The sequence below is a fragment of the Heptranchias perlo genome, chromosome 24, assembly GCF_035084215.1.
Source record: "Heptranchias perlo isolate sHepPer1 chromosome 24, sHepPer1.hap1, whole genome shotgun sequence".
Taxonomy (NCBI): Eukaryota; Metazoa; Chordata; class Chondrichthyes; order Hexanchiformes; family Hexanchidae; genus Heptranchias; species Heptranchias perlo.
In genome coordinates this window covers 11,387,699-11,415,508 of record NC_090348.1, presented here as the reverse complement: position 1 = coordinate 11,415,508, position 27,810 = coordinate 11,387,699, and the positions used below count along the sequence as shown (strand labels likewise).

At 42.3% G+C, this 27,810-nt stretch overlaps 1 protein-coding gene across 2 annotated transcripts in view; it reads left to right on the top strand.

Annotated features, from left to right (window-relative positions):
* Window positions 1-63: 63 nt before the first annotated feature.
* arhgef39 (Rho guanine nucleotide exchange factor (GEF) 39) overlaps window positions 64-27,810 on the top strand; it is a 60,302-nt gene continuing 32,555 nt past the window's right edge. The window contains exons 1-5 of one of the 2 annotated variants that reach the window (XM_068005328.1): window positions 64-146; window positions 19,819-19,994; window positions 20,110-20,204; window positions 21,420-21,540; window positions 22,368-22,486. In XM_068005328.1, coding sequence (XP_067861429.1) covers window positions 107-146; window positions 19,819-19,994; window positions 20,110-20,204; window positions 21,420-21,540; window positions 22,368-22,486 — 551 coding nt within the window. In that variant the 5' untranslated portion in view covers window positions 64-106. Of the gene's footprint in view, window positions 147-3,280; window positions 3,340-19,818; window positions 19,995-20,109; window positions 20,205-21,419; window positions 21,541-22,367; window positions 22,487-27,810 lie in introns of those variants that run through there. The other variant, XM_068005327.1, reaches the window with a different exon arrangement.

The following is a 27,810-nucleotide window of genomic DNA, read 5'->3' as shown; positions in this document are numbered from 1 at the left end:
GGAGCTATAGTGAACCCTGATTTTAGTTGAAATATCTTCTTTGCCTTTTTTTTTCTAGGTCTCTTCCTTTACCAAGAGATTATACAGGAAAAAGATCTCTGCAACCATGTCTGCATCATATCAGACTCCAATGAAAAGACACCTGAGTAAATATTTTTATGTTGATTTACAAGGGGCAATGCAGCCCTGTCCTAATGACTGTTATGAGCCCATTGTCATATATTCTGAGACTCGCGTGCGTGTAACTCTTTTCAGATTTTTCAGCTAAATTCTCAGGAGCCCCACCGGTTTCAGTTTAGAGGACGTTCACTTTCCTTAACAGGGAGCGAGACTGTTAAACATTTGGGTCTGCCATAGATACCTTCTTGGCTTCAATGGCATCAGTCAGTCCTGCAAGTGGTGTGAGCAACTTACCTTTGTGGGAGTTGATTCGCACTGTCCTATATCCACTTGTACTGTAATGAGACCTATGATGGAATTTCCTTATGATCTGGACTGGATCCCCATGTCTTGCACAAATGTGTTTCATCAATCTCCTCAAAGTTGGATTGAGTTGACACTAGATGAGGCCAAGTTTGGTTGGAATCATCAGCTGTTTTATTCCACAGTAGGGGGAAACGCACAGGGTAATAGATATGACCAGAGTTACTTGATTAAATCAGTATAACTTCTACTCGTGTCAGTACAAAGGAGAGAACCATCACTCCAGTGGGTTGTCTTAACTTAAACAGCACACTGTCCTCTAGCGCTGGGGCAGAACCACTCTCCCTTTGCAGCCCTTTGTTGCCTGACTGCCTGTGCAGCTGTTTCCAAAACAGACTGTTATCCTTGGTGTCTGCATTCAGCTTTATCCCTGCCTGTTCAGTCAGGAAGAGATCAAAAGCCTTCCAACATAAAGGGTGCAAGGTGTTTATTTCTCAAGGAGACAAGCCACCAAATTGTCTATTGTTTGGTCTCTGGGAGAAGCAACTCTCGATCAGCATAATAACCTCCTTACACCTGACTTTGAATTCAAAACCCAGCATGCGGCTGTCCCGAGAAGCTAACCCCCTCGAAGCAAGCTTTAACTCAAAACACATGTGAAGTAACTCTTAGCTAAGTCCTTTTTGTGGAAAAATGGCCATAGAATTCTGAAGCGTGAAAGAGATGAACCAGTAAAGCCATTTATTATTTCAATGTAGTCACTCATTTTGCCACTAAGTTATGAAAAAATGTTTTCCAAACATTCTTTTTGTACGAAGAGGGTGGCTCTTTAAGTGATACTAAGTATGCTTCTGACGATACATAAACATTTGAGGTCAATTTGTGAAGTTCTGCATCAAAGGGTTAAATACTTGGAGGGTCTTTTGCATCTCCTTCTTAAAATGATCAACCTTAATGTTTAGGGATTCTAGAGCTTTGTGCTCTGGGATTCCAGTCTCTCAAATGCTGGCTACACAACCACTGAGAATTTGCATTTCTTTTGGTCTTATTACCAGCTGGTTATGCTGATAACTCTGATTTATATTTTACTGAGTGCCCCATTAGACCCCTACTAATTCACAATCCTCTTCTTCATGACTAATAGGAAAGTAATTCTTCCAAAAATTGCCTATTTTTGTCCTCCAGCAGAAAAAAAAGGTGACAGATGGAACCAATTTCATGCCATGCTGTTGCTGCAATTAAACTGTAACTGAGAAAGAAAGGGGAATGAAAAAAAAATGATATTATGACATGCCATTTCCTGGCCCGTCCCTGCCCTGGATTTCAACTAAATTGGGTCAGCACTTGTTCTTTGTATCCAATCAAAATGGCTGATGTATGAAATCGATGTGGTGGTGTCAGCCATTTACTCACGTCAGTACTTCGCACATGTGCAGTAGCCAATGTCCTGCAGCCACTATAGCATGTGTGGATTCGCCCGTGTTTCCGAATCGACAGGCCGGTTTCCACGGCGACCAGCTCCATCGTCTCTACGTGGTTAGCACAACTGGTAGCAACATGATGCCCACCTGGCAATGTTGAAGGATATTCAGTCAGAAACTGCTATCAGATTTGGGCTGAAGGATGTTTTTCCACAAGCGTGAGGGGAAATTGGCAGTCACTTGCCCCAAGCCTCTCACCGACGAGCTCTTAGCAACTGACTCGAGTGACGTTTTCAGAGGCCTGGGAGTGAGGCTTTTTTGGATGGAGGAAGGAAAAAGGCCATCAAAAATGAAGAGAGAGAAATAAATTTAAGTTTAAAAATGGCTCATTGCTATGTTGTGGCTGCTAGCAGTGACATTGTTAACGTTAGTCTTCCCTTCCATTTGGAGCTGACAGTTAAGAGTCAAGGGTGTTGCTCGGGATTTGCTGAGCTGAAATCCTCAGCCCTTAGCTATTGCTGCTTCTGGTTTGGGAAATTGGTATTAAGTTTTTAATTTATTAACTGACAGAATTTGAGGCAGATCACAAACCTTTAGTGCCTAGAATTTCTAAAGATATCACCAGTAAGGAGATAGGTTCATTGCATACCATTTTTAGTGAAGGGAGGTATTCTGTTATCTTGCTAACTAGTATGCTAAATAAAATGCTTGCAACATGTCCACATTAATAGTCCACTTACTATATCTATATTAAGAAAAGCATCTGGTTTTACTCGTGTTCAAATCTTTTACTATAATCTTGGGTCTCAATTAGAAATTGAAAAACAGAATTCAGTATTTCCAGCATTTTTATTTTTGAAGATAATGTCACACTTGAATCATTAGTTGTGCAGGTTTCTACATGTAGAAATTCCTCCCATTATTACTGTGCTCTCGAGCCAGCATAGTTCTCCATTGATCAGAGGCTGCTTGTTTACAGTGTTTTGGCAAGTTGCTGATGTACTGCTCCCCGGGGAAAGAGCAGGGGTTAATTACTGTTAAACTCTTAGTGCCAACTAACAATGCAGGCTTGCTGCTACATTAAAAATGACACTACGAAGGAAAGCATGAGGTGGATGGCACTCTGGTGAAACTGGAATTAAGGTGACACCGACTTGGAGTGGAACTGACGTATTGTACAATGGAGGCTATCTCATAATTGAGACTACTAGACATTGGCTTTGTCGGCATATATCGTACATTATGAATAAGCAAGTGTTTGCTTACTTCAACTGTAAAATGGTGCTCTTTCAAGGTCATCAGATCCTTGATCTGTCTAACTGCAGCCTGAGTGCACAATAGTACAACCAGATCTCCTCTGGCGTTGCTCACGGTGAGTCACCAGTTGGACTGTTGGACCTGATCTCTTTCTTACCACCACCACCACCACCCTTCCCTCGCTATGATATGGAATTGGGGGAGGGCAAAGATCTTCATTTCAAGGATTTGGATAGAGGTTTGTAAGAAACCTTCCTAGAATCAGTGAAGTTTTTTTTCATTAGTTCCTGGAAAATAAATGGTGTTTTTCTTACCCACTGCAGGTGAACAAATATATTTCTTCCTGTGCATAGCATATTTAAATATAAGAAATCAATCCCTGCACAACATGGGGGATCAACTCTTTGCCCTTGCTGTCCGGCACAAAAATATATAAAACTTAAATGGTTTAATTAATTTGTGTCTTTCTTTTCTCTCTCTCTCTCTCTCTCTCTCTCACACTCACTCACTCACTCACTCACTCAATCATCTCTTGATAAATGCTTATTGTTACCAAAATCAATCTATTTAAAAATACATATTTAAATCAGGACTTTTATTTAGAATGTCCCTCCAAGTTTACACAGTCCCCGCTTATCCCGGACAGCCATCTATATTGGGCAAATGGCATGAACCATTTGCCATTATCATAGACGTCATTTTCAAGGGCGCCGCTTAAACCGTACTAAGCATGGCGACTTTCTGGCAGTGCAAGCAGCAACAGCAGCCCCACGGCCTCCAGTCTCTGGGACCTCCAGAACTCCTGGGAGCCTTCCTTGCTGGCTTGCTGACCTGACCCTGGCACTTTCTTCCGGGCCCCGACCCCAGCCCTGACACTGGGTTCACTGAACTGGTTTAGTTAGAAATCTCAGATTATATCTTCTTATTCAGGGTTATCCTACTCGAGTCAAGAGCTGTTTCCTATCTACCCTATCAGTTTCCACTGGCTTTCCTGGATACAGCGTCCACCACGTAGAGCGGGCAAATTGCGTTGACATCAACACGCCCGCTATAAGCAGTGGGGACGACTGCCCTTCCAGAAATTGTTACTACAAATGATTGTTATCCAGTTGTGTGATCAGGGCAGCTGCTGTAACCATTTAAAACACATTACAAAAAAAAGGTGAAAGTTGTGTTCAGAAGGTCACTCTTGCTCAGTGGTTTTCTCGGGTCAATGCTGATTTTAAAAGTGCTGAGGAATTTGAAGCTAACCCGCCATTGTACTTGAGCCCTCGCCTCTGAAGGTTGTGTCGAGTAGGTTTTGGTCACTGGGAGAGGATGAAATTTGTTGAAAGGGTTCCCCTGACCTTATGTGACTGGACCTCCAGGCCTGGCACCTGTCCTCCAGACTTGTTTGGGGTGCAGTCGTGCTGTGCGGAAAGCAGCTAGTCATGGCAGGGGAGAGACAGCAGCTGTGGAGAAGAGGTGGATTACTTAAAAGGCTATCGCTGGTGGTAACCTGGGGCGACCTGTATTTGAAAGACATACTCAGCTGTGTTTTAAGTAAATTTGCCTAAGTCACTTTTAGGAAACCATTTTAAGATATCCACCTGCCCCCCCCACTCCCCACCCTCCAAGACCAGATTAGATCTGCTAATACCATGTGTATATGTTATACTTATATCTATATTGAAAATCTTGCACCTACATGGACTTCCTGTCTACAAAACTTACTTCCTGTTGTCACGAATTTGTCACACTTGTCAATTTTTCCCATTATAAATTCCTGTGTCCACCTTTATAATGGAAACTGCCTATGTAAACTTGTCACACTGTGATGATGCTCCAGCCAATGCTGGTGCTGTGGTGCCTCAGTTTTGCATTCCTAGTTCCTCAGTGTATACTGCAAGGTATCTCCAGAACTAGCCGCGCCTCTAGCCAAACTGTTCCAGTACAGCTACACCCGACAATGTGGAAGATTGCCCAGGTATGTCCTGTCCACAAAAAGCAGGACAAATCCAATCCGGCCGCTTACCGCCCCATCAGCCTACTCTCAATCATCAGCAAAGTGATGGAAGGTGTTGTCGACAGTGCTATCAAACGGCATTTACTCACCAATAACTTGCTCACCGATGCTCGGTTTGGGTTCCGCCAGGGCCACTCGGCTCCAGACCTCATTACAGCCTTGGTCCAAGCATGGACAAAAGAGCTGAATTCCAGAGGTGAGAGTGACTGCCTGTGACATCAAGGTAGCATTTGACCGAGTTTGGCACCGAGGAGCCCTAGTAAAATTGAAGTCAATGGGAATCAGGGGGAAAACTCTCCAGTGGCTGGAGTCATACCGAGCACAAAGGAAGATGGTAGTGGTTGTTGGAGGCCAATCATCTCAGCCCTAGGACATTGCTGCAGGAGTTCCTCAGGGCAGTGTCCTAGGCTCAACCATCTTCAGCTGCTTCATCAATGACCTTCCCTCCATCATGAGGTCAGAAATGGGGATGTTCGCTAATGATTGCACAGTGATCAGTTCCCCTCAAATAATGAAGCAGTCCATGCCCGCATGCAGCAAGACCTGGACAACATCCAGGCTTGGGCTGATAAGTGGCAAGTAACATTCGCGCCTGGCAATGACTATCTCCAACAAGAGAGAGTTTAAGTACCTCCCCTTGACATTCAATGGCATTACCATCGCCGAATCCCCCACCATCAACATCCTGGGGGTCACCATTGACCAGAAGCTTAACTGGACCAGCCACATAAATACTGTGGCTCCAAGAGCAGGTCAGAGGCTGGGTATTCTGCGGGGAGTGACTCGCCTCCTGACTCCCCTAAGCCTTTCCACCATCTATAAGGCACAAGTCAGGAGTGTGATTGAATACTCTCCACTTGCCTGGATGAGTGCAGCTCCAACAACATGCAAGAAGCTCGACACCATCCAAGACAAAGCAGCCCGCTTGCTTGGTACCCCATCCACCACCTTAAACATTCGCTCCCTTCACCACCGGCGCATTGTGGCTACAGTGTGTACCATCCACAGGATGCACTGCAGCAACTCGCCAAGGCTTCTTCGACAGCACCTCCCAAACCCGTGACCTCGATCACCTAGAAGGGCAAGGGCAGCAGGCACATGGGAACAACACCACTTGCATGTTCCCCTCCAGGTCACACACCATCCCGACTTGGAAATATATCGCCGTTCCTTCATCGTCGCTGGGTCAAAATCCTGGAACTCCCTAACAGCACTGTGGGAGAACCTTCACCACACGGACTGTAGCGATTCAAGAAGGCGGCTCACCACCACCTTCTCCAGGGCAATAAATGCTGGCCTTGCCAGCGACGCCCACATCCCATGAACGAATAAAAAAAATGTTCCAACCAATTCTACTTCTCCAAGTTTTGATATTTGATCACAAATAATATTAAAGCTAATTGTTAGATAAAAGTAAAAACAAAATGTATGGCTTTCAAGTGTGCAAGTCTTGGTCCAATTATCTCCCTTCCTGTAACTTTCATGTGAAGACTACACGTGGTCTTGACTCCCTATATGGAATGCCATAGAAGATTGACCAGTATTAATATTATATTAAAAGTCTTCCATAATCAAGCAGTTCTTGTTCACATTAAGCTGGCTTCTTGAATTATGATTTTTGAATTACACTTTTTAATGTTTATGTCAACAATTTATAGGAAAACACTCAATGTTTTAGAGCGGCAAAATCCTATTTGCATGTTGCACTGCAATTACAGGTCTCCTGTTGCTAGGTGGCACTCTGGCACGCCATTGTTCTTTTGCCCAATTTGCGAGTGTCTCAGCACTTTCTGGTGTTTAAACCCAATTTTGTGATTTGTATATTTGGAACTCTGCGGCGGTCCTCTCTACCCACCTGAAATATTTATGGCTGCCCAACTTTGGGCCTTGGGCCAAGGCCTTCCTACTCCCCGCCTGTCCTCTGTATTCTGGCCTCAAGTCCAGTACTTCAGTTTATCCACCTGACCTATCACTGGTCTGATTGGCATAGCGATTGTCTCTGGCTCCCTTGGTGTCATATTCTTAGTCGTGATCAAGCCTTGAGTTTGCCACCTTGGGCTTCGTCTCTACCCATTTCCTCCACCCCCCACCACCACCCCCATCGCAACCTTTGACCCCAACCCTTTTCCCGATTTTCCTGCACCCTTCTTTCTCCCTGAGAACTTTGCTCCAAGTAAGCAAATGCTTTTCGTGGTGGTTAAGCCAGCACTGAATTATAAAATAACAGAAATCTTTAAGTTCATTAGAATTTGCAAATATTTGGTATTAGCTCTAAGTGCTTTTAATAAAATAAAAGTCTCTTCCTTAACCTCAAATATTAAAGAAGCGTTTGTTCTTCAAACTTGGTTTTCACATCAGTGCAGGTGTGGCAACAAGATCTGCCACAGGGGGATCATTCTCAGCACATCATCCGACTCACTGTTAGCAACAAGTGGGAGATCTGAGGTGTATGTTGGTGCACAGGCACTGTCAATCATAGAGTTACATAGAATTTGCAGAACAGATACAGACCATTTGGCCCAAGCTGGTATTTATGCTCCACATGTGTCTCCTCCTTCCCTACTTCATTTAACCCTTGTAAACAATTTTACAACACCAAGTTATAGTCCAGCAATTTTATTTTAAATTCACAAGCTTTCGGAGGCTACCTCCTTCCTCAGGTGAACGATTTCCACATCGTTCACCTGAGGAAGGAGGTAGCCTCCGAAAGCTTGTGAATTTAAAATAAAATTGCTGGACTATAACTTGGTGTTGTAAAATTGTTTACAATTGTCAACCCCAGTCCATCACCGGCATCTCCACATCATTTAACCCTATCAGCATTACCTTCTATTCATTTCTCCCTAATGTACTTATCTAGCTTCCCCTTAAATGCATCTATGTGATTCGACTCCATGTGCTAGCCAGTTCCACATTCTAAGCACACTCTTGGTAAAGAAGTTTCTGCTTAATTCCCTACTGGGGTTATTAGTGACTCTCTTATATTTATGACCCCTGGTTTTAGACTCCCACACAAGTGGAATCATTTTCTCTACATCTATCCTATCAAACCCTATCATAATTTTAAAGACCTCTATCAAGTCACCTTGAGCCCTTTGTCGGCCAGCTGTGAGAGGAAAATAGTCAGGTATTTTGAGTGATCTGATTGCACAGTTCCCTATTCTTTCTAAGACGTTTGCATATAACGGATTTGCAATTAATAAATTTGACTCTGTTAAACGGGTAATAAATGCAATTCGATTTGCATATTGGCCAATGAACAGCAAGTGTAAAGGGAATTTGCCGAGAGTTTTGATCATTTTGCTTAAAATTGTGATGTCATGGTATGACAGGATGTGTGATGTAATGGATAGGAAATGTGCACAGTTATATCCTAGGAAATCTCCCATTGCTCTTGGTAAGTCGGAAGAAACTATTTTATAAGGGCATTATTCTATGTAAAATAAGATTCTTGGCTAAAAATAGATGTGTATCCCTTTTAAGGCTGTTAAGTAAACACACTGGGTGTGTTCAGAGACCAACCAAGGGGCTGCAAACATTCCTGGCTGTTGTATTTTGTGTTTGTTCTACTTCAAATTATAACCAACAGAGAGATTTGATGAACAGCAAATACATACTTGAACTATCATTTTTATAATAGCAGTGCTGTTGGTCACAGTAAGTTGGAGGATATGCTGTTTTAGTACAGGAGTGTTGTGTTATTTAGCATGTAATGTATTATCAGGACCGTTGATTTACGATGACCAATTCTTTTTAGTTGCATTATATTGGATTTTTTTTAATACTATTTTGGGGATCAAATTTTCTGACTCCCCATTTTTCTGTGAAAACTGTAAATGGCGGCTTTGATTATATGTTTCTCTGGCTATGTATTTCATTTTCATTTTTTCAGCTCAGAATACACAAGAAAATAGTTGGGAGCATGTAGTAGATTGGATGTGAGGTTTAGTAGTGAGGCTGAGGAGGGTTACGGGTTTTCAAAGCTGTAATGGAGGCTTTGGCAGCCTGAAGGAATAGCTCATGGGTGTGGCAATCCTGCAGAAGGAGAACTTTGGGTTTGGTAGCCTGGGGGAGGAGGGGGGAAACAGACAACGTAGTGTTGGGTGGGGAGATCCCCATGGTATGGGAGGAGGTGCTGCTGTTATCTTGGACACTGGAGGTTGCTACTGGGGTCAGTCAGTATTGGGGAGAGTGGGGCGGGATGTGGGAGAAGGGGATGAGTCTTAGGATGTGGTTGCACTGTTCTTGCCCTTCATTGTGTCAGCTTGGCTCAGAGATAGCACCCTTGCCTCTGAGACAGAAGGTTGTGGGTTGAAGCTCCATGCCATGACTTGAGTGCGTAATCTAGGTTGACACTTCAGTGCAGTACTGAGGGGATGCTGCATTGTTGGAAGTGTTATCTTTCAGGCTAAACTGAAGCCCCGTCTGCCTTTTGAGGTGGATGTAAAACATACCATGGCACTTTTTCGAAGGTGAGGAGGGTGTTCATCTGGTGTCCTGGCCAACATTCATCCCTCAGCCAACACCAACGCCACAGACCAACTGGCCATTCATCTCATTTGCTGTTTATGGGACCTTGCTGTCCACAAATTGCTGCTGTGCTCGTCTGCAAATTAACAGTTACTGCACATCAAAGGTAATTCATGTGAAGTGCTTTGAGGCATCTTGAGCTGTTGAAAGGTGCTATATCAATGCAAGTTCTTCCTTTTTTTCTAGTATTTCCATAACTTAAAACTATTTGTTCTTATGAAGCTAATGACCATACATCACACTAACTGGGGAAATGGATGATCTTTGTGATTGAAGAAAGTGGAAGTGAAAGATTGAAATGGAAAGATTGAAAACATAAAATTAAAGGGCAAGAGAAATAAAACAAAATCAAAGGAATGAGCCTAAAAAAGAGTTGAAGAAAATTAGTGTTTAATATGAAGGAAGACAGACTCAAAAAATAAAGTTCATTTGGGATGGTGTGTTAAACACGTGTTGACTATAAATATTATTGTCATTTTTCCACATCCCCTGGCTTTGTATACTGAAAATGTGAAACTGTCCCAGTTAGAAATGTATTTGGGGAATTACAGCATTATAGCAACATCTGAGCAGACTTTTTAAACATCGAATGATCCATTGTTATCATCGTTTTTAGTACAGAGAGCACACACCTGACTCATAACAGCAGGTAGCCAGACTCTACTGACATCATTTCACTTCAGAAGTACTACATATCATGGGATTATACATGGGATTTAGGTAGCTGCTTCTAAAGAGAGATTGCAATGTTTTAAACAGTGGTGTAAAGGTTCATTGGACTCTTACTGTACTGAATACAGAAGCTGGCTATGTACAGGGTCATGTGTCTGAGACCTAAGTTTTGAATCAATCTGTCTGTCTCGGTCTTTGTGTCTCTTGTGAGAGTCCTTAATGCAATCATTTTAGGCCGTCTCAATTAAGTTCAGAGTAACCGTGAGTCTTGAGTGCCCACAGTTTGCTATGAATTAAGTCTTATTTAACGATGGTATTGGGAAATGAGGAAAATGCACAATAGGAAATGCTTGATACTGATACTGGGTACCAAACATGACAGTCTTCCCACCTTGATGAGCATAAAAATTATGGCCCGGAATTTCCTGAAAAACTTCGGTGTAAGAGCACAGTTGCACCTATTTTTTTCTAAAGAAATTTGCACGCAACTGATTATTACCAGTTTTACGCCAAAACACCACTATGCACTAATTTTCACTATCATTTGCGCCGCTCCCAAGTTACGTCCACTGAAATCCCTCTTAACTCATTAACGTAGCTCCTTCCCCCCCACCCCCCCCCGCCCCAAGCAGAAGACCAGAGAACACGAGTTTCCTGCATTTACGCCCTAATCCTGGTATTTTATAACATTTTCTTTGTGATTTTTAAAAAAAACAATTTCTGCTTAGAGACTTGCACTGTACCTTTTTGAATGCTTTTTTATGGGCATCAGAATCTGTTACATTAATAAGAGGAAAACCTTCCACAATTGTATTTTCTTGATGCTGTGCTTAATATGCATAATTGATGGCTTCACATTTTAATTTTCATAACATCTAATAAGACAAAGAGGGACTTAAGACAGATGGTGCATGGGATTCTCAGGAAATTGCTGCGTAAAAACTGGCGCAAATCAGATTGAGGAAATTCTGGCTCACTTTCCGCTCATTGCAATGTAAATTAAGACAAATTCTCTTGATCACAATTTTTGATCATTGTTTTGATTCATGGTTCTTTCGTTGCCCGTTCGTTTCTCCCCCATGTCATACCATCCTTTTTATAAATAAAAACATAAGAGCTCTACAAAACTAGGTGCTTTCTAATTTTGATCAATTTTTTTCCCCCTCCAACTTTTTCCAGTTCTCTTCTATTCTGAAGGTGGTGACTCGCACTGGGTTACAGTTCCTTGCGTACCAGCAGCCTTCTGGTACCTTTCCCAAGTACCCGTTCCTCAAATGAATGTTGTCATGTTATTTGAATGGGATGTGGCGTTGCAGCCCTGCCCATTCCTGACCTCCTTTGATGTGCACACCTTCTAGGAGGGATCACTTGAATAACGATTGGGAATAGGGCTCTTGCTAATTATTTTCTTTAGTCCAGGAACACTAAGGCCAATTGCAGTACAGTCACTGCCACCCTGGTTAGATCCAGTAACTTAGTATAAACCAGGGGACCTTCTTGAATTGTGTGACTTGGTTTTGAGGCATCTTCAGCCTTTTGAGGGGAGACCAGTCGGAGAAAGATTTGCAAGTTATCTTTTTGGCTAGTCAATTTGACAGGGAAAAGATTCCATGTTAAATTGCAATCAGAGTATAAGCAGGCTTGAAATCAGGCCCTGGTTCCAATTTATTTTTTCATCTTGATGACATTATGAAACGGTCATATTGCAAACTAACTTCAGGTTAAATGAAACTACCTGCTATGTTGGTTTTCTGGTTGGGGATGTCTTCTGTGGAACTGCTGATCTGCACTGGACTCCGTAAAGCCACTTCCTGAGGGTGACATTCGCTTATTTCAGCTGGCGATTCCCTGCCAAGCTCAATAGGGCAAGTCTTTGTGGAGATTCTAAAGTAGCTGCCAAAATGGAATGCTGGCCAGTTTCTTCATGCTAGTGCATGGAGTTACAGGAATATTAAGGAGGGATGTCTGGAATTCTAAGGGAAAGTATTGACAAGTAAATATAGTGGCAGATAAAAGAACAAATGAAGTGAAGGGATAAATAAAATGAGAGGAAAAGCCTAAGTTTCATACTAATAATGGGACCATATGGAAAAAGCATCTGGGATTAGCAATGTTTTGAAGGAAAAGTCAGGACATGGATTAAATTATCATGGTATGGAGCTTACAGGAAGGGTAAACACAAAAAAGCTTGTGAACTATTGGCAAGGTGCATGTAAAATGAGTTGTATCCGTTTTGTTAACAAAACGGATTAAGCTTTCAGGCATGGAAGGAAGAGTTGTTTTGCGTGTAGTGTAATAACAGGGACGCCATGTTAACCCATTTATCATTTGATTAACAAGAAAGTAACCACTAGGGGCTAAGCTGATAGAGTTTCATTAGTTAAATGGCTGGCTATCTAATATCCAATTTCCATTTGTCACAAAGGTGGAATGAGATGGTATCAACTGTATGTAGGGTATGCTATCCATAAGTTAGCACTGAGCATCCAAGATAGGCTGGTATGAGTTTATAATTGATGTAGAGTAAACAAGACCCTTGCAATATCTGGACACCTTTTCCATTGGACTATGTACTACATTTTTCCTGCAAAAAGGTCTCTTTTCTCCACCCCACCAAATCCTCCCTCCAATCATGAGAAAAATGGAGGTCATTAACTTTCAAAGGGGAATTGGGTGTATACTTGAAAAGGAAAAATTTGCCGGGTTGTGGGGAAAGAGCAGGAGAATAAGACTAATTGGGTGGCTCTTTCAAAGAGCCGGTGCCGGCACGATGGGCCAAATGGTCTCCTGTGCTGAGAGATTCTATGTGACGTACTGCTTGGTTATTGATGGACAAACAATAGTTATTCTTCTAACATTCAATGGTGGTGTCAAAAATCTCTCAATAGGCAGACAAGCTTAACCATTGTAAGCAAGTGAACTACAGTTGGACTGTTTGTAGTGGGCACTCACTGCCTATAGGTGGTAGAGATTTACGACTGTGATTTTATTTTTTTGTAAAGCAGTGTGTGCAGAATGCACGGAGGAACTACAACTTGTTTAGTCAGAATGAATTGAAATGCTTTCTTTTCGCTTCCTCTTAATGCTTAAAAAATAAATTTGTGTATCCACTTTATTCATAGTTAACCTGAAATCTCTTACTGACTTACTAGTAAAGCCTTTTTTGTAAAGAAATAATAGTGAGTACAGATTATTTAAGCATTGTTATGCAAAGAAGCTTATTAATTGAATAAATGAATATTTTGTTTGCGTTCTATAGCTGCTTAATTGTAAAATTTATGGACTGTCGCAGTTTACCAACTCCCCATTCTCTTAACTACAAAACAAAATAATGGAACATCTTGTTTTAGGAGACAGATATGAAGTAAGCTGTGCCTTTTCAATGTGGAGTTATAGTATGGCTTATTTATTTCTTTAATTGGTATGACAGTAGCTGCAAAACATGTTTCTCAGAGCTTCAATTAGAACCATGACGTATCTTCCTAGACAGTTGCTATCTACAGGTAGCTTACAATCTGTATGGATTTCATGCATAGAAGCATGAATGTCCAGCCCAGCAGGGATGTGAAATTCTATTGTCCAATTCCTATACTTGTAGTAATTATAATTCGCTCATTTATTGCAGCAAAGTGCGACGATGTGAGATTTGTTGCAACTTATTTCCAACATGTCACCAGCAGCTTTTGCGCTATCTCGATGTGCCCCGCACAACAGATTTGTCCTGCAAATTATGGTTGACTTGGTAATTTTCATGAGGGCATGTTATTTTGTTGCCTCATTTTTATGGAAGCACTGAAGTGATAGCATTCCAGAGTCAGGCTTTCATGTATTTTCCTGTGAATTTTTAATTTTCTGTGTACTATTTATGAAAATTTACCAAGAAGAGTGTGGAAAGCTAGTAATTGTCCTGATGTTTTGCTAAATATTACAGGGAAAGAATTTTCTTAATTTTTTTTTCTATATTTGTGTTTCCTGTATCTGTCTTTTGGTACTCTCCATCGATCTTCGATTTCTAAAATGCTTTAAAGCAGCAGCCAGTCATCTTAAAGTTGAAACAAAAAGCAGTCGGCACTGCCACATCTCTCCCTTCTGCCTCAGTTTTCCTCACGTGACAATTGGACAGCAAAATTACAAACAACATTGGTTAAGTGCAGAGTAACAACAAAAATCATCACATTTTATAAAGTCATTTAAATAAAAATTCAGTTACAGGTGTTTGCTACGAGTTGTGTTGCTGACAGAGACTAATGTTTGTGCCGGGCTGGATGGGAGTTTTGTTTTACCTTGTTCGGAAGTGGGCAATGCAGGCATGGCTACATTTTACTGCTACCCCTAGTTGCTTTGAGAAGGTGGTTGTGGGCCACCTTGAACTACTGCAGTCCTTGTGGTGATAGTGCTCCACGGTGGTGTTGGGTAAGAAGTTCCAGGTGATGAAGTAAAGGTGTTGTGTCCAATTCAGGATGGTGTGTGACTTAGAGGGGAACTTGAAGGTGATGGTGTTCCCATGATATTGCTGCTCTTGTTCTTCTTGGTGGTAGAGATTGCAGGTGAGGGAAGTCCTGTTTAATAATCTTGGTGAGTTGTTACATTGCACCCTGTGGACCGTACCTACTGTAGCCACAATGTGTCGACTGAGGGGTGGGATACTGAGTCCAGTGGCAGGGCACTGATCATGTGAGCTTTGTCCTGGATGGTATCGAGCATCTTGTGTTTTTGCAGCTGCATCCACCCAGGCGACTGGTGAGTATTCCATCGCACTCCCGACTTGAACCTTGTAGATGGTAGAGATGCTTTGAGGGGTGTGGGGGTGTGGGGTGGGATGGGATGGGATGTCGGGTGTCCGAAATGAGCCGCTTGTCCTGACCTTGTAGCCACGGTGTTAATAAGGCTGGTCCAGTTAACTTTCCGGTTAATGCTGACTCCTAAGATGTTGTTGGGGGACTCTGAGGGGGTGCCACCGAGGGTCATGGGGAAGTGGCTAGGCTTTATTTTGTTCGAGATGGCCATTACCTGCACTTGTGTAGCATGAACGTTACCTGCCACTTGTCAGCCCAAGTCTAGATGTTATCCGGGTGCTGTTGTAGGCTGGGATGGGCTGCTTCATTATCAGAGGATTTGTGAATGGAGCTGAACATGGAATCATCAGCTAACTGCCCCTCTCCTGACTTTGACAGGGGGAAGGTCATTGATGCAGAAGCTGAGGATGGCTGGGCTGAGCACTCTTCCCTGGGGAACTCCTGCAGTATAGTCCTGGGGCTGTCACTAAACTTTGCATTACATGGGCAAAGTTTAAAAGAATATGAGAACTAAATGCAGAAAGGTCCATTCAACATTTGCTAGAAGTGCAGAAAAGTACCTTGGTTAATATTTAAATTTTGTTTAATTTATTTACATAGTTTACTGAGTTGTGTATGGTTCTAGTCCTGTAAATTGAAGGGAAATATTAAAGGAGCACGTCCTGGAAGGGCCTTGGTATCTGAACTGTCCTGGTACCTCCAGTGAAGGATGATTTTTTTATTATTGTCCATTTGTGTGCTCCCATTTCTAGTCATCAGGCACATGTAGGGAAGCGTGATGAAGATTGTGGGCTGAATAGCCAGTAGTGAGTGAGTGAAAATATTAGTGACCAAAATGGTGTCTTGAGTTTAGTATCATCCTTCTGTTCATATTCAGCTCAATTATTCCAAGAGTCTTTCTTTAAAAAAAATATCAACTGTGCCAGGATATGTTATGGCATTGTGTTCATTTATTGGATTTGTGGTTACCAAGGTAAATTTTCTGAAACCTTCAAGGCTGCAAAGTGTGATTTGTCACAGTCTTGATGTGTCTAGCACTAGTGACAATCTTTAGAAAAATCCATATTAGTGATGTATTTAATTACAGAGCAGATTGAAATTGACAGCCTTAGTGACCTATCTGTGGACTTATGGTGATAGATGCTTTCATCAACTCCTGTTCCTTTAAAATCACTTATTGCTCAAAGCAGATGGAATCGCTGTTTTATCTTAAAGATCTGCTCTTTGAAATGTCAAGAATGTTAGGCCCAAATACATTTCAAAACTGCAAATTTATATTTGGTTAGGTTTCAAGGAAGCAACTAATCTTCAGTGTACGTTTGTAAAGGACAGCCCAAAGCACCCTTGCTATAAGTGCCAGAACTGAGATTGTATGGAATAAGACAAATATTTGTTTTAGCTAAAAATGGTTGACTTAAAAATAATCCATAGTCTAATTTTGGAGGGGGTGCAGTCAGTTTAGTTTTCAGTAATCCAGCAAGTAGTAATTTTTCATTTGCTCCATTTCTGAAGAAATTTCAGGTTTGGAATTGTAAAATCATTTAGTTTGGAGGAAAAATATTTACACAGAGAAAGAGAAGAGTGAAGTGACCCATGTCTGGCTTTGAGTGAAACAATATAAAAGATTCCATGGCACTATTCAAAGAATAGCAAGAGTGTTTTGCCAGTATCCGAGCCATCATTTATTCCTCACACAACACCATCAAACAGATCAATCGCCCATTTCTCACATTGCTGTATGTGGGATCCTGCTGTGTAAATTGATGTAGCAACAGTGACAGCACTTCATTGACTTTGTGGCATGAGGATGTGAAAGATTGTGAGATGGGGAGAAATGGAGGACAAAGTAGCAGAGGTCGGTAACTACGGCAAAGGAATAGGGTGCTCCATAAGGGTGGAACAGATTCCCACCAGCTTGTGGACCCAGCCAGTCCCACCATCGGAACCCCTGATTAGGGACCGCCACAGCCCGGTTCATATGAGATAGTGACCAAATTCACAAGAATTTAATTGAATCCGTTCTTGCTCATAGTGGTGTTGACCTTTTAAAAAAAATTCTAAAATTGAAAATCTCTGTTAGCTTTTTCTTCCTATCTATTGGTTGCACTACCTCCTCCTTACTGTTCTTTATCTCTTCTCTCTCCATGGTTGGTGGATGGTTCATCTGTTGCACACAGTGTTTTGGATTGATGCAATGCAAGTTCCAACTCCATTTAAATAACTGAATATTTCCTTTGATGTTCCAAACAAAAAATGATTTTTTCTAACTAATTTTTTTTTTCTCAATTCACCTGTAGTTTTTTGGGGTACAATTTTTCTCTTTTTTGACTCTAAAATTAGAGACTGAAAAATAATGGGGGGGGAAATTCCCTGAGATTTTAAATCAATAACAAACTACTTTAAAAATCCTTAGATATGGGGTTTAGAGCTCAGCGACTGTCTCGAACAGGACACTGAGCTTGCGCACTGCCTGATTTCAGTTTGAGTAAGCAACTGTGAAGGAGGATGGATTCAAGAGCAAGGGCGTGGAAATTTTGGTGTGAGCTGAATAAGATGCCATTGGTTTTCTTGATTGCTTTGAGAATGTTCTGGCTGATTCTTTGACTTAGTGTCAGATCAGCAGTCTTACAACACAGAGATGGAGGTGAAGCAATACAGCTGGATGTCACCAGCGTACATGTGAAAAGTGACCCTGTTTCTCTGGATGATGTCTCCAAGGGGCAGCTTTTAATCGAGGAAGAGGGGGCTAAATATGAAATATTTTTTGGTTATTCAGGAGCACACTGTGTGGGGGCAGAAGGAGGAGCTGTTGCTAGAGATGGGCTGGCTCTGTTCAGAAAAGTGGGAATGCAAATAGGAGTGGGTGGTCCAATGGAGGTCCCCCACAAAGAAGGGACAGCGGGTTGACCGTGGTTGACTGCGCCGAACCCCATGGAAAGATAGAAAGAGACATTGTTTGAAACCAGGTGCTCTAATGCTGGAATGGGGCTCGACGCATTACCTTCTGATTCAGGCCAACTGAGCCAAACTGATGGGCAAACTGTAAAGAAGATTGTCGGGATCCAGACAACAGCAAAATAGCCTTTTCTTCTTGTTATACTACTAGGACTAGTGACTTTGAAATTTGGATCAGTAGATTTCGAGGCACACCAAGATTTGTTGACGTGTAATTTTAGAAATAGGTTAGAGTAGCTCTCCCATGGAATAGCTCACGGATAATCTGGTTCCTGAAATTTATCACCGTCCAGCTGCAGCCTAAATGTGACCATGGTTTTCCAATTGCTATCACAGCAAATTTATTGAAGCAATATATAACTGACTCAAAGTACTGCATGTCATGCTGATACTGGAAGATACAGGGCCTCGAAGATATATTTGTAATATTATTTACCTACCACTTTACAAAACTTAATATGATTAGCAAACTTTGCTTTCACCTCTGCAAAACCTCTTGTTCCCAGTTATTTATATTATAAGTTTTGTTTTGTCTCTGGATTTGTAGTATTAAGGTGCATGGACTTGTTCCCTTGACACTTCTCAAAATTGTCCTTTTTTTCTGTTATCGACACAATTACAAAATGTTCATTTCTTCCTCTTACTTTCTGTGGCGTGTGAAAGCTGTGGCTCAGTTGGTAGCACTCTCGCTTCTGAGTCACTAGGTTGTGGGATCAAGTCCCACACCAGAGATTTGAGCACGTAATCCAGGCTGTCACTCCCAGTGCAGTACTGAGCGAGTGCTGCACTGTCGGAGGTGCTGTCTTTTGGCTGAGACATCAAACTGAGGCCCCGTCTGCCCCCTCAGGTGGCCGTAAAAGATCCCATGGCACTATTTCGAAGAAGAGCAGGGGGGTTCTCCCTGATGTCCTAGCCAACATTTATCCCTCAACCGACACCTTCATTTTTTTTTAATCTGGTCATTATCACATTCTTTTTGTGGGACATTGCTATGTGCAAATTGGCTGCCGTGTTTCCTACATTACAACAGTACTTCAAAAGTACTTAATTGGTTGTAAGGAGCTTTGGGACGTCCTAAGGTCCTGAAAAGCGCTGTATAGATTCAAATCTTTCTTTCGTCTTTGTTAGACTTGTAGTTCTTCCTTAAGTCGCTGTAACAGCAATGTTTTTCAGACTGTTGATTTTAGGCATATCAACAGGTGGTTGTTTGCCATGGCTTGGGATGCTATATCTCAAATCAGCATCAAAGGATCTCATCCCTTCTGGCCTGGTTACAACTATCAGTCTCCCTCAGCAAAACACAAAACACAAACACTGTCAACTTGGATTTTTTTATTCAATTGCTTAAACTGTATAAAATTCTGCAGGGAAAAAAGACATCTTTGCGTAAGTCAGATGTGTGCTAGATGCCAGATTTTTAATTATGAAGATGCAATCACTGCTATGTGTCACTGTTGTGTTTTGAAATCCAATCTGTTAGTTGGGTTGCAGCTAAGATTATCTTTACTAACAGAGTTCATTTTTCTGAGATTTGTAGGACTACTATTTATTGGCTTAGTACTAATTGATCAATTTTACTGAAAAGCACATTTTGAAATAAATATTCTAATAACCAATCTGAAAAAGTACAAACGTTTCTAGCAATGACCATATTTTAGTAACTAATGAAAATGAAGTTCAGGCCCTGCTTTTAAGTAATTTTCTTTCTAATTCACGGTGGTCCGTATCTTTCTGTAACTGTTCTGTTTCTCATAACTAGCTGCCAGCGATGGACTCTATACCCCAACGGCTCGGGATGTTCAATTGAAGTACGCGGCAGGAGGCGCTACTATAGAGGAGCAGAGAGCACGCTGGGAAAGGAAGAGGATTCGGACAGCTAAAGAGTTAGTTGAGACTGAGCAGAGATACTTTGAACAGTTGGAGCTGGTTGTAGTGGTAAGGATGTGATGGACAACTCTGCAAAAATGTGTGTGACTACATGCCTTGAATACAAATTTTTTTTAAAAATCACTTTCTCTTGTAAATGTTTAACAGACTTATCTTCTGTTAGTATTTTGTAGAGATTTTAAAAGCAAAGGGGACTCTGCAGCCAGATACAAGAGATGCCATATTTTGCACCATCAAATCCATCCATTCAATAAATAGGTACAAGATTTTTTCAGTATGTTTGAGTTTTAATTTGTCTTTCTCAGTAAAACAATACTTGTTGTTCGACTTGTTTTTTCCTGGTTGTTTTCATCTTGGCTTTGCTTGAAAGGAAAGAACTTGCGATAATATAGCACCTTATGTCTTCAGGACATCCCAACGTGCTTCAGAAGCATCGGATTACTTTTAATTGCAGTCACTGTTAATTGTATAGGTAAACACGGTCAGTTTGTATATAGCAAAGGCCCACAAAAGCAGCAACTGGGGTGCACAATCAGTTAATGTGTTTTTGTTGCTATTGGTTGATGAAGGAATATTGGCCATGACACCAGGAGAACTCCATGCTCCTCTTAATATGGGATCTTTTACATCCACTTGAACAGACAGATGGGGCTTTGGTTTAAACTCTTGATCAATAGATCACACCTCCAATAATGTACGTCTTTTTTCACTACTTCACTGTGGTATCAGCCTAGATTATGCACTCAGTCCTGGAACAGGCTGAGCCCACCATCTTCTGATTCCAGTGTAAGAGAGCTACAGATTAAGCCAAGTTGATACTCCAATTTATGATTTGCCTTTTACCAGGATATTTTCTATGGGCTGACGATGGACAAAAGACTAAATGACCTTTCTCCTCAATACCTTAGGGTATTCATTTAGAAACTCATTGGATGCTGTTAGTTTTGGAACTCTTCGATCCCTATATAGATGCCTTAAAGTTAGTGCTGGAGTCAGAGGAATATATACTCAAACCTCCAAAAATTCCATGCAACTGTTGTTTAACTCTATCAATGGGCTTTGGAAATCAATCCTCGAAACCTGCTTAGGTCTCTCACTCTCTCTCTCTCTCTTTCCTTCCCCCCCCCCCCCCCCTTCCCCACCCCGACTTCCTCTCCACGGCAAGTTGTGGAATCTAATTTAATAAATCTGGTAATTCAGAAAATGACCACGACATCTGCAAATTGTAAAAACCCAAGTGGTCCGACCTACGTGTGACTCCGAGGGAATTTGGGCTGAAAGTGCGACTACAGCATTGTAGCTCTGATTTTCCAACCCATGCTTCCTTTCAGTGCTTGAGCAGTGAATTTGCCCTATATTTGTCACTTTTAAGAAAGTAAACTCTGCTATGAAGAATGGAGCATGCACGTTATCAGGGTTTTTCAAAAAATTTGAGACATGCCACTCAGTAGCGGACTTTTTTATGTTACACAGGACGTTGCTGAGTAATCTTGAGGATGGAATGTTTGGGTTGGGCTTTGACAACTTCTGCCCTCACCTCCAGCTTTATACCACTTACACAGACAACATGGAGCATGCTGTCAAAGTCCTACAGGTATTGCAGCGATTATGAGTCATTAAGGGTGTGTTTGTAAAGACAGATAAACATTATGAGCAAAATTTAAACAGTTTATTCTATCACTGCCATTCTGAAGATGAGAGTGAGATGACACCATATTGAAATTGATTTTTTTTTTAAAGGAAAGACTAACTGTCCAATGAGGTCTGTGCTCTGTCTAATTAAATTTGGCATAAGTGGCACAACCGTCATAATTTAGACTTTGAAGGATGTACACGTTGAAAGCATTCTTTGCTCATTAGAGCTTTTGCTGTCAGCTTTTGGTGCAACCTGCTCTTTGCTTAATGAATTCTAAGTTGGTTCTTTGAAAGACCGTGTGGCTTTCCTTCACCCACTTCATTATGAGGCCACCGTCTTGCTCCTTCAAAGTTCGTAGGAATAAAATCATGGAGTCACCTCTTTGACATTTCCCAACCTGTGTACTTATTTATCTCTTTGAGACCCTGAGCTAGAGAGATATCACTGTCTTAATTAAGAAGAAGGATGTGACCACGGTAAATTGACTGATTTCATTGATTAAGGAGTAGCTGTACAAGTAACATTGATTTTAACAGTGCGTCTACATAAATGTAATTGTTGGAACATGGGGCTGCATAATTAGGCCGATGTAACAAAGAATGGTTGGTTTGTCCTTTTCAACCTTCAGTATCATCCCTGTGCATAATAATGTGCCCCTGTGCAATTAGTTTAAATCGTAAAATGTTACAAAATATCTTGGTGGGGCAAGGGATCATTGAGATTAATACATTCTACCAACGTCTGTAACATCCTTTTCATTAATATACTTGTGTGGTCTGTTCCAGGAACAAATTAAGAAAAATAAAAGATTTGCACGATTTAAGAAACTCCAAGAGTCTAGACCAGAATTCCAGGGGTTGAAACTGGAGGATTTGCTCCCTCTGCCTCTCAAGCGTGTTCATCAGTAAGTGGATCTTGGTTTTGGTACTAATTTCTCCATCACCTCTTTCAATACACACACAAACCATTATGATACTATTTGATACCATTTCAGTACAGGACCGTGGAAATTTGCAAATTTAATTTTTTGGTGGCAAATGAAATAAAAGTAGTCCGACCTTGCTCATTCACCTGGTCATTAGGGCTGAACAGATGAAGCCACACTTGCCTAGATGGATCTAGTCGATTGATTTTGAATCGTTCACTCTTCAGTTTGTGTTGCCCGGTTTGTTGGCTATATTTTAACACTTTTAGTCACAAATGACATATGATCTTGAGTTATTGCCTAATTACCAATTTCATGACCCGGTGAGTTGCTGCAGTGCATCCTGTAGATAGTACACACTGCAGCCACGGTGCACTGGTGATGGAGGGAGTGGATGGTTGAGGTGGTGGATGGGCTGCCAGTCAAGTGGTCATATTTGTCTTGGATGGTGTCGAGCCTTTGGAGTGTTTTAGCGGTTGCATCCATCCAAGCAAATGGCGAGTCTTCCATCACATTTCTGACCTTGTGACTTGTAGGTGATGGAGAGGCTTTGGAGAGTCAGGAGGTGAGTCACTTGCTGCAGAATAACCAGCCTTCGACCTGTTCTAGTAGCCACAGTGTTCACGTGGTTGGTCCAGTTAAGTTTCTGGTCAATGGTGACCCCCAGGATGTTGATGGTGGGGGATTCGGCGATGGTAGTGCTGGGGCTGTGTGCGCGCGCGCGGCTGGGGCTGTGTGTGTGTGTGTGCGCGCGCGGCTGGGGCTGTGTGTGCGCGCGCGGCTGGGGCTGTGTGTGCGCGCGCGGCTGGGGCTGTGTGTGCGCGCGCGGCTGGGGCTGTGTGCGCGCGCGAGGCTGGGGCTGTGTGCGCGCGCGCGGCTGGGGCTGTGTGCGCGCGCGCGGCTGGGGCTGTGTGCGCGCGCGCGGCTGGGGCTGTCGGTGTGTGCGCGCGCGCGCGCGGCTGGGGCTGTGCGTGTGTGCGCGCGCGCGGCTGGGGCTGTGTGTGTGCGTGGCTGGGGCTGTGCGTGTGTGCGCGCGCGTGGCGGGGGGTGTGCGTGTGTGTGTGCGCGCGCGAGGCTGGGGGGTGTGCGTGTGTGCGCGCGCGTGGCTGGGGCTGTGCGTGTGTGCGCGCGCGTGGCGGGGGGGTGTGCGTGTGTGCGCGCGCGTGGCTGGGGGGTGTGCGTGTGTGCGCGCGCGTGGCTGGGGGGTGTGCGTGTGTGCGCGCGCGTGGCTGGGGGGTGTGCGTGTGTGCGCGCGCGTGGCGGGGGGTGTGCGTGTGTGCGCGCGCGTGGCGGGGGGTGTGCGTGTGTGTGCGCGCGCGTGGCTGGGGGGTGTGCGTGTGTGCGCGCGCGTGGCTGGGGCTGTGCGTGTTTGCACGCGCGTGGCGGGGGGTGTGCGTGTGTGTGCGCGCGCGTGGCTGGGGGTGGGGGGGGTGTGTGTGTGTGTGTGTGTGTGCGCGCGCGCGCGGCTGGGGGTGTGTGTGTGTGTGTATGGCTGGGGCTGTGCGCGCGTGTGGGTGTGTCGCTCTCTGTCTGTGTTTGTCTGTGTGCGTGTATGTTCTGAAAAATGGGAACCACATCAGAATGATTCCCAACTGCTGGTGCCTCAGTTTTCATTAGGTCGCTTGTGATAACCATCATTGTTCCACAAACCTCACCCTTTGTCACCCTTAGAGCTTAGAGCTGAGCATTTTTCACACAGCCTAGTATTTCTATCTGTCATTAATTTCACAGATTATTGTTGTTAAAGACCGGCATTTGGCTCGTTTTCATTCGTTATTAATTGGAGGAAATAATCATTTAATTTTTACTATCTTGTGCTGATTCTATGTTTCAGCTCTGTTAACATCTTTTAGGGTTCTCACCAATTCTCTGGCTGCCCGCTTACTGTTGCATTATTGAAGGAATTTCTTACTGGTGCTTTTTGTCTGCGGTAACTTTTTTTTTTGACCAGGTGAATTTTCCAATAAATCAAAATAAGTCTTTTCCCTTTGGTTATTTAGTCTCTCCTCATGAATACAAGTTGTTAGGTCTTAACAAATTTTATGGTTCACTCTCATACTCCATAGGGGGTTGTAATATTCAGGTTAAGAAGAAAGGGTGTTGTTTTTACCAGGGAGCTACATTTTCCTTCTGATATTGTATACTGTCATTTATAATTTGACATTTTATTTTTTTTTCTAATGCTATTCTCAGAGACCTCAGATTATTATATTGTATAAAATGAATATTTGAATACTGGAGAATTATTTTTGATTTTCAAGCAGAATTCCTAAAGTTTAATGCCGATAAAAGTAAATTTGCTCAAAAGCTGCTCCCAGCAGTGTTTCTTGATCTATTTCAGGAAATGTAATTAAACTTTAAAAAAAACATCTTGTGGCCTTTTAATCCTGGAGATAAAACACTTGGATTTTCTTGGGACGATGGGAGCATAAACATAAGCAAGTCTTCGTTGCTATTGGTATAATTTTAACACTGCTAGGAGATGCATTTAGGAATTAGTTTGCATTTCAGAGACACTAAGTTTTTTTTTACATAAACCAGTGTTAATGTATTGGTTTTTTTTTGCACAGTAACAAAGTGGCATTTATATATAATTGATACCAAGAGTAAGTTTCAGGGCTGTAATGATGAAGGGTTCTGATGTCAGTGAAGCTTGAACAGTTCATAATAATTGTACAGTAGATTGAAGCTCTCTCCCTAAGAGGTTATTTTTATAATAAATACGGTTAGTTATTTACAAATTAGATTTTTGTTGGCTTTTTGTTGCCTGCTGCAACTGTCGGCACAATGTCCTTGATGTGTGGGACGTGTTTTAATGCCTTTTGATGTTGACAAAAGGATATTAACTAGTTTTATTGCATGGTGGTTGACGGAGATTTAGCAAGCTCACTGATCTATGTGCGTGTGTGTTGTGTATATTTGTATATTATGCACGTGTGTGCAGGACTTCTGGCAATGTGTTACAAGGCAGTAATCTAATTGAAGGAGCTCACAGAACATCATCCACTATGAGAGCAATGATCAAATGACTTATAAATCGTTATGAGATTAGATAACAATCTTGAAATCCCTCCGTTAGATCTGTTAGTTAGAATTTTTGACGTTTCAATTTTAAGTGCTTTTCTTTCAGTCGGCTTTTGTACCAGGAGCAATGTAGACATCCATTCTTGATGAATACACCCATGAGGATTAACAATTTGATGTAAATGATAAGCAGTTGATCAGTTAGTAGTACAGTACCTTCTCCTGTATAATTATACAAGGCAGAATTTTCCCACTCAGTAATCGCTTAAGAAAGGATACCTATAGTGAAACTATCGCCACTTTTGCCGATACTACTGCAAGTCCACATCTTCTGAGGAGGGTTTAATACAGCAGTAGTTGCTTACATTGTGTGAAATAAAAGCTCTACTTTCAGAGAATTAATAGGGGCAGGCTGTAGTAATACTCGCTTTCCTGTCATTTTTCAACTTTTGAAACCATTAACACCACACCGTCAGCTTGGCTCAGTAGTAGCACTCTCGCCTCTGTGTCAGAAGGTAATGGACTCTAGTCCCACTCCAGGATTTGAACACATTATCTAGGCTGACACTTCAGTGCCATATTGAGGGATGAGACATTAAACCAAGGACATACAGGATCTTCATGAAGGATAGAAGTGAAGTTCTCCTGGGGTCTTGGCCAATATTTATCCATCAACCATCATCACCAAGGTAAACTTGCTGGTCATTAATCTCATTTGCTGTTTGTGTACCTTGCTGTGCACAAATCGGCTGCTGCATTTGACTACATAACATTAATTACACTTCAAAAGAAATTAATTGGAATTGAAGCTCTTTGGGATAACGTAAGGATGCAAAAGGTGCTACATAAATGCATCATTTTCAATTTTAGAAGCCCATTTCCAACTAAATTTTACTTTAGCCAACCCTTTTGATGAATAATGACAACAAAATTTGCAACATAAAATGATTTTGAAACTAAAGTGATAGATTATGTTTGATTAGCGTAACAAACCATTGGCATCGCATTGTCCAGTCTGCACTGTTGTGAGAACACAGCAAAAGTAAAAAAAAAATTGGACAAAATGACAGTCTGTTTATGTTTGCCTACATAACACTTCAAAACCAATTTTTGCGACGTCCTGGGCACATGAAAAGGTGCTATGTAAATTCTTCCTAACCCCACTTGATTATTATTTAAACTAATATGAATATACAAGGTAGCTAGACTAAGTACCAGGATACCTCTGCATCAGTTTTATGGGGAAAAAAAATCTGATCACAACCAGAGCATCTCTAACAATGCCTTCTCTTCCCACCCCCTCACCGTTGCCTCCAGAATCTCCCAAGGATTCATCACCAGCCCCTTCCACTTCCTGAACTACATCCTGTCTGACCCCGTATCCCCTCCATCACCAAGGCAGCCTACTTCCACCTCCGTAATATTGCTTGAATCTTCCCCTGCCTCAGCTCATCTGCTGAAACCCTTCTTAAACCTCTCTCTCTCTTCTCCTTTGACGCTCTTTAAAATCTACCTCTGTGACCAAGCTGTCTCCTTATGTAGCTTGGTGTAAAATTTTGTCTATAACATTCCTATGAAGTGCCTTGGGACGTTCTACTACGTTAAAGGTAAAAATGCAACAAATGCAAGTTGTTGCCCCTTAATAACATCATCCATTGGCTGAGTTAGTTTCCACATATCGGCTGATGTCACCCAGCTCCACCTCTCCACCACCTTACAACCCCTCCACGGTCACTGTGCTCTCAAACTGCCTGTCTATGTCCACTCTTGTTGGGTCTTAACTTGTTGCAGCTAGACATTGGGAAGACCGAGGCCATCGTCATTGTTCCCTGCCACAGATCTCATTTTCTTCGCTGCTGACTCCGACTCTGAATCCTCTCCCAGCCACTGTCTCAGGCTGAACCCAGCCGAATTCAGAACCTAGGTGTCCTAATCGACTGTGAGCTGAGTTTCCAACCACACATCCTCACCATCACAAAGACCGCCTACTTGCACCTGCTGCTGAAACCCTCATCCATGCCTTTGGAATCGAATACATTTGAAAGCAAATATTTTTCTAAAACTGTGCACATTTGCCCAAATGCAGAGTTTACACTGGGGTGACTGTTCCTTCCAAACCTGGCAATCACTTGAAGGATCTTTCAGTAAGTTACAGGCTGGATTTGATGGCACATCTGCTGCAAAGGAGCTAGATTTTTTTTTTTGTTTTGCCTGCCCCTCCAAACCATTCTTCAGGGGTTTTGATGGAACTCTGAATGGCTGTATCCTGCAGCTGTGAG